The sequence below is a fragment of the Sinocyclocheilus anshuiensis genome, unplaced genomic scaffold, assembly GCF_001515605.1.
Source record: "Sinocyclocheilus anshuiensis isolate Anshui unplaced genomic scaffold, SAMN03320099.WGS_v1.1 scaffold205, whole genome shotgun sequence".
NCBI classification, from domain to species: domain Eukaryota; kingdom Metazoa; phylum Chordata; class Actinopteri; order Cypriniformes; family Cyprinidae; genus Sinocyclocheilus; species Sinocyclocheilus anshuiensis.
The window spans coordinates 2,853,875-2,866,738 of NW_015536497.1; the positions used below are offsets into that span (position 1 = coordinate 2,853,875).

The 12,864-nt window shown below is 38.4% G+C and overlaps 1 protein-coding gene across 1 annotated transcript in view; it reads right to left on the reverse strand.

Annotated features, from left to right (window-relative positions):
• The window catches only part of LOC107688005 (protein unc-13 homolog B-like), a 100,877-nt gene that overhangs the window by 31,011 nt on the left and 57,002 nt on the right, over positions 1 to 12,864 (reverse strand). The window contains exons 12-16 of the mRNA XM_016485548.1: positions 2,492 to 2,538; positions 2,197 to 2,275; positions 1,818 to 1,823; positions 1,037 to 1,111; positions 726 to 945 (exon numbers count right to left, since the gene is read on the reverse strand). Coding sequence (XP_016341034.1) covers positions 726 to 945; positions 1,037 to 1,111; positions 1,818 to 1,823; positions 2,197 to 2,275; positions 2,492 to 2,538 — 427 coding nt within the window. The remainder of the gene's footprint in view (positions 1 to 725; positions 946 to 1,036; positions 1,112 to 1,817; positions 1,824 to 2,196; positions 2,276 to 2,491; positions 2,539 to 12,864) is intronic.

Here is a 12,864-nt window from a genome sequence, read left to right on the forward strand (position 1 = left end):
TCACCATATGCATTGGCAGTAGCAAGTTCCTGTACTTGCTTGCAGCAGCAGCAATAATCTACAACTACAGCAATAACCAACAGCAGCAACAATTCAGCAGCAGCGTAGCAGATCTATTCCGCCAAGACCAAATACATTAACATTGTAATATCCATCACCATGCTAAAATCTTCTGAGAGTTGTCATGATTGAAATATATATCAATCAAAAGATAAAAAAAATTCATTCATTAAATCAATTACTCATGTAATTGTTTTAATTACTTTATAATGAAATTCTACAATTAAAGCACTTGAATGTAATGTCCTCCATGTCCTATTTGCAAAAACTCCTCTGTATCAAAACTATGGCAAGCTCATACATCCAATAAACACCCTGTCTTACAAAATATATGTGTGTGATGATTATTTTACGGTGAGCATCACCTCTAAATCATTTACTTAATTTTGGCTAATGGACCTGTCAACAAGGGAGATGTCACTGAAGGAAGTCCATTTGGGTAAATGAGTTCAACAGGGCAGATGTCAAATATAGAGAGGAATGTAAAAAAAAAAAATAGAGTGAGCTTCTGTCCTACCAAAACAAAGGAGACTTTCATTGAAAGCACCAGTAACCCAGGCTGTGTCCGAAACCCTACAAATGTGGCCTTCTCGGGCAGTAGATGAAGGTAGGAAGCTGTCAAGCAAGTCTATTGATTCAGACATAGCACAGGTGCTCATACTTACGCTGCAGGCAGTCTGCATTCAGCAGCTCCTGACACTTCTCGTGACATTTGACCCCGCACTCCGTGCAGCGCATGCCCTGCCGAGCGATGCCCCAAAGAAGCCCCTCACACTCGTAACAGTAGGTGGGCGTTGTGGCGGTCCACACCTCAAAGTTGTGAGGTGTTGTACAAGAAATGGGGTAGATTAAAGCTTGTAGCGTTTTTTTATACACATGGTTCTTCTGTAGAAGTGAAAGAGTTGGGAATAAAAGTGAACAAACATTTATTTCGAAAATATTTATTTAATATGGTCAGAAACAAAGTTCAACTAACCAGTTCCTCATCTTTTATGGAGGAGCGTGAGGCCATCGCAGATGCAATGCCAGCCTTCCTGGCTTGGACCAGAGACTATCATACAAAGAACAGATGTTAGTGCAAAACAACATAAAATCGCATAGAAACAGAGGTCAGAAACCAAGTGGAATCCAGATGTCAAAAATAAACATCTAAGCAAGAGAGCAACAACCTAGAACTTCAAAACTAGAGGTGGTGACTATGGGAGTCCCAGAAATCAACGGGGAAACCAATGTCTGTGCAGTAAAGGAACAAGGGGTTAATGAAGAAACCAAACCATTACTGGTAAGCCTAGGTATGAACGGAAGCATCTAAAACACCCTTCTTTAAAGCAGCCTTTTGAAAGTAATGGCCCAAACATGTTGATGCATGTCGGAGGAAAAGTAAGTAAACTAAAAAAAGTAAACCAATGAAAAGAACCATTTTTTGCTAGCTTGCTTGTACAGTATATCAATTAAGGTTGAAATGGTTTGCAAATACATTCATTGAGTATAAAATAAATGTTTTATTGTAATACCAGAATCATATTACATATCATAATATAGTGTTTATGATATTAGCAGAAGTAAAGTTTTAAATACCGTTTTCCATATATATTTTAACAATTACAATTTCTTTGTAACATCCTACTTTTGCATTGTCATGTTTTCTAGCTGTGTATTTGCAAACTATTACAGCAATACTGATCCTGTGGATGCAGTATTATCTTGATGTACACAAAAAAGAAGGTTCAGTCATATGGGTTATTCTGAAAACTTACCATAGCCTGACCATGCAGAATGAATGCATTCAAAAGAGTTGTAGAGGTTTAATTGTACATTTTTCATGGGGAGGAGAGAGATCAGAGTTGATTTTACTTCACTTCATATCTGTCTGAACTTAAATTTATAAAGGTTGTCATTTATCATTTATGAAACCTAAAATTGCTCATATTCTGAAGTTTTTGTCTGAACTAGATTTGGCAAATTAATATTGTCTTTATTTCATGTTATACGACTGAACAAGTAATATTTCAGCAAGATTTGGATTGATGCTGTTCCTTTTGGAGAAAAATACCATGTTGAGAATTATAACAGAAATATATATATAGCTTTTCTTGATTTTAATTTAAGGTGAGGCCACATGGAAAGAGTACTTACCACATCGCTAACCAGAGGAATAGCTTTTTTCTTGCGCAGGTCTGGCATACTGTCAATTCCAAATATTCCACTCCCATTTCTGTGGATATCAACACTTTGTAAAGGAGTATTTTCCACGCTTAATAATTAATACACAGGCAATGAACACGTTAATATAATGTCACTAACTTCTCATAAATAATTCTGTATTTTCATAAATACTTCCATAACAAAAAAAGAGAAAAAGTAAAATACTGCATTAATAATGCAACTCCTCTTAATATCAACCATCAATAATGCTGAAAGAGAAACTTACCCAGCTTTAATCCAAGCATGTCTTGAATTATCTCCATTTTCTTTGCCCTATGGCATCAAGAACACAGTTTAGATCAATCAATGTGTGCAAGCGAAGTAATAAAACTTGAGCAAAACCTAAGCTAAATGCAGAGGACACATGATTGGTTTAGTTTCACCAAAAGGTCTGAGAAAGCAAACCAAAACAAGACAACCAAAATGACTTTATATTGAAGATGAAGTCCTTGATGGAAATGCTTAAAAATCTGATCCAAATGACTGACATGCAACTCATGAGATCAGAGCAAAATCAATGAAAGGGGAAAATAGAAATTAACTTTTGAAAGTACACACACACTCTTGTAATGCACAGTAAAAATGGTCAGCTAATTGGGGTTAAACCCCTAAAGTTTGTTATCAACTATCAGGACAATTACATGAACACACCCAAATGACTTGATGACAGAAATGAGTGAAACCCCGACAAACATTCAGCAAACTGTCCCTGTGTTTTCCATCTGAGGTGAACCATTTTTGTTTTACAAAATGGCATGAGCATTCTTCCTCAGATAAATGAAACTACAGCTGGATAGCTGGAGTTCCCCAAGGGCATGCGGTATGTTTCAACTGCTTTTAAAAGCAATAATGTAGCAAGACGAAGACCAGCATTTCAAATTATTAATCATTTAAAAAGATGGCAAATCACATTAAAGCAAAACAAAACAGAACCAAACAACACATGTAACCATTAAAAGACAAAACATTGAGTGTTAACGTCAGAAGTCTTCTGTATTTGACCGAAGATACAGCAAACGTATCGCAAGTAGCAGGCGGTCCATGTGGTCCAAAAAATAATGCATTCAAATAAACTTTGGATGAAAGACAAAGAAAAACTGGCGTTAATTTAAAAAAAATTAAAAAACGACTGAGAATTGACCAAAACATAATCACAACCTGATCATCTTCCCTGCTTCCCTCTGTAAGACAGAGCAGGATAATAAAGAAAATAGAAAAGAACAATTGATAAACAGTATTAAATGAGCAAAGATTCACAGAAGTAAGAAATGTTTGTTCAGCTTACATTTATAACTAACCAAAAACAAAGACAATTTTTAACATTTTTTTTTTTGTACCTCGTTTAAATTCCTCTTCAGAGAAAGTGTCCTTTGAGGCATTGGCAATCCTGGATAATCTATGCCGATGTCTCTTCTCTTTGAGCACACGTTGAATATTGGCAAGGCACTTCTGGTGGTGAGGGTCTTCAAGGGCAGGTTCATTGTCAAGACTATGCTCCGCCTGTTTTGCATTAACATCTGTCTCTAGTGTTCCTGAATTGGTGCCCTCTGGACTTATTTCCATATTACCTGAGCCAAATGCCATTTGTTGAGCACAAGAATCAACAATCCCTGAACTCAGATCCACATGTTTTGGGCTAAGCTCTGGAATACACTGCAGATTGGAAAGCTTCTGATCTGTTAGAGGTTCCTCTACAGTATCTGAGTGGTCTGCTGCATAGTATTCAGTTGGAGTATGTAATTCCTGCAATTCCTTCCCATGAAAAGAGGCTTCGATGCCTTTTTGAGGAGACACATCTGAAGTTGCGCCATCAATAGGTACAACAGTCTCTACATTTGATTCACCAAATGTGGTGCTATCCTCCTCAAGGTCATTGGATTTGTAGGTACTTGGGATTACTTGGGACTTGGGACACTGCGGTTCAGGTGTATAAAGCGCTGTCAAGGCTCCCCTTAGAGTGGAATGGAAGGTCAGCATGGCTTTACTTATCTTTACAACATCATAGCCTAGATTAGGTGGCTGCGACTCTTCAGTGTCCGTATTTTCAGAGTAATCTGGGTCATACTGATCCTCAGACACATCTGGGCAAACCCCTTCAGGCCAGTCTTTCTCAGAATCCATATCACAGAGGCAATGCTCGCAAGAGGAGTGTAGATTTTGGCAACCATCATCATAGTCTGTCATTCCAACAGTTGAACAACTAAGGCTTCGGGATGGCCCGCAACACGATTCATCGGCATATGCGTCCATGGTGTGGTATCCAGAACTACGGGAGTACACACAATTTGATGTGCAGTCACAGCCAGTGTCATTGACAATTTGATTCTTAGGATGCCTCCAATCTACAACACTGGATGAACTAGATGGGAAGTCATTATGGTTTCCAAACAGTAGAGATAGGTGTTCAGAGCTGCTACGTGATGAATGATTGGTTTCGCCACCATTATACCTGTACCATGTATCTGGGCGTCCAACAGTTTCCAATTCGTCTACGCTGTTCTGGCAGGAGCAGTAATCCTCCTCACTCCATCCAGTGTCTCCACTCCATCCTCCTTCTCCACTCACGCTCAACTGCATTTCCGAACGTCTCCAACCACTGTTCATTGTCAAGACTATGCTCCGCCTGTTTTGCATTAACATCTGTCTCTAGTGTTCCTGAATTGGTGCCCTCTGGACTTATTTCCATATTACCTGAGCCAAATGCCATTTGTTGAGCACAAGAATCAACAATCCCTGAACTCAGATCCACATGTTTTGGGCTAAGCTCTGGAATACACTGCAGATTGGAAAGCTTCTGATCTGTTAGAGGTTCCTCTACAGTATCTGAGTGGTCTGCTGCATAGTATTCAGTTGGAGTATGTAATTCCTGCAATTCCTTCCCATGAAAAGAGGCTTCGATGCCTTTTTGAGGAGACACATCTGAAGTTGCGCCATCAATAGGTACAACAGTCTCTACATTTGATTCACCAAATGTGGTGCTATCCTCCTCAAGGTCATTGGATTTGTAGGTACTTGGGATTACTTGGGACTTGGGACACTGCGGTTCAGGTGTATAAAGCGCTGTCAAGGCTCCCCTTAGAGTGGAATGGAAGGTCAGCATGGCTTTACTTATCTTTACAACATCATAGCCTAGATTAGGTGGCTGCGACTCTTCAGTGTCCGTATTTTCAGAGTAATCTGGGTCATACTGATCCTCAGACACATCTGGGCAAACCCCTTCAGGCCAGTCTTTCTCAGAATCCATATCACAGAGGCAATGCTCGCAAGAGGAGTGTAGATTTTGGCAACCATCATCATAGTCTGTCATTCCAACAGTTGAACAACTAAGGCTTCGGGATGGCCCGCAACACGATTCATCGGCATATGCGTCCATGGTGTGGTATCCAGAACTACGGGAGTACACACAATTTGATGTGCAGTCACAGCCAGTGTCATTGACAATTTGATTCTTAGGATGCCTCCAATCTACAACACTGGATGAACTAGATGGGAAGTCATTATGGTTTCCAAACAGTAGAGATAGGTGTTCAGAGCTGCTACGTGATGAATGATTGGTTTCGCCACCATTATACCTGTACCATGTATCTGGGCGTCCAACAGTTTCCAATTCGTCTACGCTGTTCTGGCAGGAGCAGTAATCCTCCTCACTCCATCCAGTGTCTCCACTCCATCCTCCTTCTCCACTCATGCTCAACTGCATTTCTGAACGTCTCCAACCACTGTTCTCTTGGTCAGTCTCCCTAGAATAATAACTTCCTTCTTGATCTCTACTCTTAGAACTGTGACCTGAGGATAAGGAACTAGTGCTTGTAAACTCTTGCCCATAAAGATGACAGTAGCTGGACTTCTTAAATCTGGAACAGGGTGCATCCAAGTTGTCAGAAGTCTTGGGATTGTGTAACTTGGTTCTTCTTGGTACATCTCGGTAATCCGTTTCCACATCCCACCCTGACATGTTCGGTCTGGCCGTTAGAGGTCTACCTTCATTCTTCTCCAATTCTCTATGCTTTATTACTGGGCTATTATTTCTACTTTGTGGGAGAGCAACGGCATTCTCCCTACCTGGGTTTCTTTGATGAGCCACAACTCTTTGAGGTGACTGATTCCCTACAGCACCAACTGAATACAGCTCCTCAATTTCCAACAGTACAGCATCTACACAGCAAGACACCTCATCTACTGAGCCACTTACAGACGTCAGGTATTGTCTTAAATCTGATATCTCCTCTTGGATTTTACTAATCCCCTGCAGCTCCTTCAAAATGTGTTCCACTATGGTGCTTGACCCTCCTTCTCTTTTCTTGTCCTTGTCACTGTACCTACTTTGGCTTGGTTTATTATCCATGGCACCTCTTCCCTCTACACAACCACTGTCTTCTGCTTGGTCTTTGGGCTTTAAACCTTTCATTCCCATGATGGATGGAATTGTGATACTGCCATCACTTTTACGCCTCCCCTGCCCAATAACGGTACTCTTGGAGGTTTTGGTATGACTTTCAAAACTACGTTGAGTTGAAAGACTACACTTATGAGTAGAGGGGTCTCTCTTAATGCCACAGATGAACATGTCATCCTCTATCTCCACGGGAGAGCGCTGGGAGTCATAGGCAGTGTACTCCCCTGATCCCTGGAGGAATTTCTGAATCTTCTTGCGTAGGCTACGACTGACCTTGGGACTCTTTTTGCCAAGGTCTCTTTTCTTAGACATCCTTTGCTGAAGTTCACCCAACTCATTTGTTTCATCTTGCTCATTGGAACGACTCCATGATAACATCCCTTAGAATGGGGTGTGCCTCAGGTGATGACCAGAACCTTGAAGTTCTGGTGCATGTGATTACAAAGCTGTTTCATTTCACCTACAGTACACGAGGAAGTGTTTTTCAGTCAAGATCATAACAGGGCTTCAGGTACTTCTGACATTTGAGGACTATGACATGCATAGATTATTAAAACAGACATATACTGCAATGTAATATATATTGCAAAGAATTACATCAGTTAAATATAGGCATGCACAATCCATGTAAAATAATCAACATGGCCATTCAGTCTTTTGCACTTCTTGATGCTATTGTTTGGTTCTAAAACCTAGTAAACGGTCTACAGAGGCACTCCCAATGTGAAGGCCTTTCCAAGATGTAGGCACCTTAACTGTGCAGCCTATAAAAATACTTCAGTTTAGTCTAATTCTAAGGCATCAGGAATGCTATTTGTGTGACACAATCGAGTTGCTGCCCCTGTATGTCATTCCAAATCATTTAGTTAGGATGCCACCATCGAAGTCAACGCACTAGCTTTTGGAACAAAGCTTATGACCGCATATTTCATTACATACTATACAGTAAGTGCACAGCTGAGGCGTTGAATGCAGTTTCATAATTTATAGTAGGGCTGCACGATTAATCGCATGCGATATTTAACTAATTTATAGTAATGGAGATTTTATGCCACCCTAACCCTAACTCTCTCTCACATGCACACCCAAGTAAAAAGTCACATTACAGATAGATGGTAAGAGTGAGTATATCTGGATCTCTGCCATGTAGTAAAAAGAGTGCAAAATGGATTACAGACAGTTTACACTGTTTACCCAGGATGTACAATGCACATTGTGACTTGTCAGCTGATACTCTAAGGATGGTCATAGCTTGCTAATTAATCTAGTCGTTAAGACAACTGCAATACTGTTAAAATCTATGCAATTGAAAAAGCGCACTGTAAAGGACATGGTGTCCAGAAAACTGCTCAATCACATAAGGTGTAAAGTCGCAAGTGTTTAATCAAATCATTTGATCATATGCAAACTCTAATTACATTTTTTGTTGAAGCATTCTCTTCATGATTCGGGTCCAGACATTGCCAAACTGGTGGGGCTTATTCCATGCAGAACACAACATATTATCTTCTTGCCTGTCAGCTCTTCTAACAGTAACTGTTACAGCACGGGGAGGGTGACAGCACAGCTGTATTCACTGGGCATCATGAGTGTTAAGCAGAACCTGCTGGGTCTAATAGCAGCTTCACCCCATTTCCTGCCTGTCAGGACAAAATGTTAGCTAGTCTCGTCTGTCCACACTAGACTCTTTAGTTTCACTAAACTAAAGAGTTATTTCACCTTTTAATTTATTTAGAGGCACTCTTTTACCATATTCAATGATTTTAAGCAAATACTGCACTACACAAAGGTTGCAGCTATCAATCTGATATTCCATATATATTACATTAATATATAATTAATATGTTGTATATCAAATATTATGTGTCAATTAGATATATTTATATATTACATATTCATAATAATGAGTACATAATCTTCAGACATAATGATGATCTTAACTGCTTAGTTCACATAATTTTAAAGCCTATTGTCAACAATGTTCTGAGATCCTTTATATCCAATAATAATGCAGGTTTGTAAACAAACTATTTCCTGTAATATGTGCTAGCAAGAAAAAAAATCCTGTAAGGCAGTCATTGAAATTCAGATACTGTTCTCTGTGTTATTCTCCAAAAGCATTTAATGGCCAACATGATCTTTACTGTGACTCGAACATTGAGTATTTAGGTTGGCGGCTTTCAAGGGCACATTTTGGCTGGCTGCCACATGTCTCCAATAGGCTAAAATGAAAGTCAGGGACAGCACATTTTATGATGGATTTTTAACTTAACATTTAATACAGGAAATGACATACTTTCAAATGGAGCACTTTAAGAAATATTTGAATTACTTTAAGTTAAAACATGTCACCTGCTACAGGAACACATAATAAAGGTATACATTAAATCATAAAGAATAGTCTGAATTTCATAAGCCACATTTAATATTCCTATAATATGCTTAATCTCTGTCTAACATCACCCAAACGGTTGAATTTTTGTATTCACGTGATAAGAGCACAGCTGGCAGAAACCAATAATCAGCCACTCTTTGAAGGACCAATGAGGCCATTAATGATTTGTGAATAAAAAGGCCTGGTTAAGCTTGCTGTAATTAAATGAGACTGTGAACCAATTTCTGTGACATTCATTCCGCAGATAGCTCAGGTATCAAAATATTTCAGATTCCTGCCTAATTTGCAATTATAACAAAGAAATAGATATTTCTCAGAATTTGTAATAAGAAACTATCTGCTCACAACTCCACAGTGGCGGCACTAGTACGGGGCTTGACGTCAGAAACTTCCTTAGCACAGCCAACCCCCCCTCCCCCTAACTCCCAGTGTCACTTTCATTAACATTGAAAAATAAACATTAAAAACCTAAAAAAAAAAAAGGGTGCCTAATATGTGGCCTATAAACAACTGACATTACGGGGGAGGGGTCAATTAGGCACGCCAAGCCTTAGGTAAGTGCGCATTAGCGTTCATTTTAAGTTTAGTATCTACAGCTATCACGATGGAGCGCTATTTAATATCAAGTAAAAGACCGCAAATTTCAGACACTTTGCAGAATAGATGTGAACAATAATACAAGTCGACAGTTTCAAGCCCTCTTTACATTAGTGCGTTTTCATTTTAAAACAGCGTTTTAAAATGAAAATGATCCTCGTCTACACTTGCGTTTTCACTGCGTTTCAGAAACGTTCTCCGTCCACACTACACAACCGAAAACGCATTTCGCGTTTTCGAGGGTCAAAAACGCCAGAGTAGTGTAAACAACAGGCGTAACCGTGGCAAAAGTTATGCGTTTTAAAACTAAAACGCACTAGTGTAAACGTAGCCTCAGTCTGAAGTTCAGGATGGAGAGGAGTCTGTCGTCACACAGAATAGCAACTCTTTAAAAAGAGCTTATGTGGAAATAGTTTTATGAATTGTCGGCACTTTATCTACTGTAAAAAATTGTTAGAATTTACAATGTTTTCCTGCCAGTTGGCATTGAGAGAGACTGACACTTGATGGTCAAAAAAATTAGTAAATAGATGTGTAAAAAAATTAATTAAAATAAAATAAAAGAAATTAAAAAAAAAAGAAAAAAATACCTACTTTCTTTTCTATGTGCGTTCATAAATTGTATTAATTTGTAAGTGTCATATTTGGCACTTGGCATTAGAAGTTATATTACTAATAACAGTGGCATATGAGAAGTTTAATACCACAGAAAAAAAAAAGATGTAAAATATGCCTTTTTCGAAGTTACTGTTTATAAAAAATAAGACGGCTGAATTTGCATGCTTAGAAAGCTGAAGCTTAGGCATCCATTACTTTCTCTCAATTTAATTAGTTCTTTAGCAGCCCCTCTGAACTGTTAAGTAATATAATATTTCAGGACTCAACAAGAACAGCACAATGTCCTGCGCCAGTGTGAAATATTGGTTTGCAAATTCTGCTGCCTTCTGTAAAACTGAATGATTTAGCTGACTGACACATATTAGAATTTCTGCAAAAATATTTAAGATTTTCTAAACGTTTCTGAAAGAAGTCTCATGGTCACCAAGGCTGCACTTATTTGATCTAAAATAATAACAATAATATTGTGAAATATTATTACCGTTTAAAATAACGGTTTTCTGTTATCATATATTTTAAAATCTATTATTCCTCTGATGCAAAGCTGATTTTTCAGCATCATTACTCCAGTCTTCAGTGTCACATGATCTTTCAGAAATCATTCTAATATGCTGGTCAAAAAAAATTCCATATTATCAATGTTGAATACAGTTGTGCTGCTTAATATGTTTGTGGAAACAGTGATACACTACCAATCAAAAGTTTGGGGTAAGATTAAAAAAGGATGCATTCAATTGATCAATGGTTTACAGCTTTGCACCCTTCAGGGACTGAACCAGCAACCTTACCAGACCATGAGTTTTAACAACCACCACAGCAAACCACCCAGAAACAAATCACACAAAATTATCCCAAAGTAGGTGCTGTCTGCCATTTCATCTTCAGTCAAGAGAGAATGAGTTCATTTATTTTTAATATATTTTAAATGATACAAGTAATACCGTCTATTATTACTTTCTGGTTTCTTATTTTTTCTTTCTGGTGTTTGGTGTCTGTGATCACTATTTTGAAGGACTTATCAAAGAGTGAACCGAACTACACAGTTAAGAATAATTCAATTACAATACATATTCAACCTTTAGTTTATAAAACATCATACTGCATTCAACATTTTCAGATGAACCTCATGAACAGGACTTGTTTCACCCAATAACATTAAGATGCAAAAATGTTCCATTAAAAGACCTTTTATTATCTTTATGCAAAAAATATTTTCGTCGTTTGATTTTCAGGTGAAATATGACCTCGACGTTTCTTGACAATTTTCCTACAATTCATCATCACAAGACTGAAAAAGTACACAAAAGAACAAAACTTACCTCCAGAAAAAAAAAAAAGACAAAGTGTAAAAATTAAGTTTCACTTCGAGCATTCCAGAACATCCAAACCACCCGCATATTAAAATACTTCTGGATTTCAAATTGACCTAATAAACACTCCTGTTATGCAAGGAGTATCCAATCGGCTGCTTTGGCAATCCAACACATCTTGAACAAAGAAGCTGACACAGCCCTCTCCACACACTGACATCGGCACAGTTGAGTGGGTTCCAGTCTAGGCTAGTGTGACACAGTCACAGTGGAGCATCTCTGCCTCAAACAACATCCTCACTCTCTCTCCCTCGCTCTCTTTCACGGTGTCCTCTGGCAATGTATTCCAGCACAAAGCTAATCTGGAATTGTCAAAATGCCAGCATTCCGTCTCTCCGCTATTTCCCTAGTCTCTTATCACCATTGCTGTGTGCCCACCTCCTATTAAACATTTCATAAATCAATACAAAGAGACAGAAATAATGTACAGTCAATGAATCAAATGACAGAAATGTTATAATACTGCTCAACAATCCACCATAAATAAGGCACGATATCGTACACGATATGACACATAATGTGAATTACAAATGATCTCTTTAAACAACTTTTAAGTAAAATACTAAAGGGGATTCGCCAAATCTTACTATCTACCTAGATTTAAATCTAGATTTAATGTCCTAATTGTGTTTGATTTATGGTAGGTAAGATAGCATACAAGAGCCTGTTTTACAGCTAAATCTCCTTCAGTGTAGACATTTATAATAATAAGCTTAACTTGAATAATTCCTGATGTCCTTCTCTGCACAAAAACGCATGTGGCTAAGCATTGTGTTAAACCACACCCATTGTCTCCACTGTATTAATTTAGCAGCTTTTACATAAGCATCCACCACAAGTCTCACGCAGCAATCACTATAATGGAGCCTCAATGAAGAGTGCCGTATGTGAGACCACTTAATTAGCATGAGCGGCGGAATAAATTACTCCACCTGTATACATTATACATAAAATATAGACATTCTGTAACATAAAATCTTAAACGGGCACTTTTTATCCAAAGCAAACTAAGCTGGAATTAATCTGATCTGCCATTATGATTTTGTGACACTATTAATTTTGACTTATTAAGACGCAATGTGAGGTGATCAAGCCACATAAGTGCCTGCAATGTTAATTTGTTCTAGTGGCTCGCACTTAATTTTGTGCGGTCAAATGTAAGAAATGAAGGGGGACAACAGCATGGCTAATTACTGGCTGTCGAGAGAGAGAGAGAGAGAGAG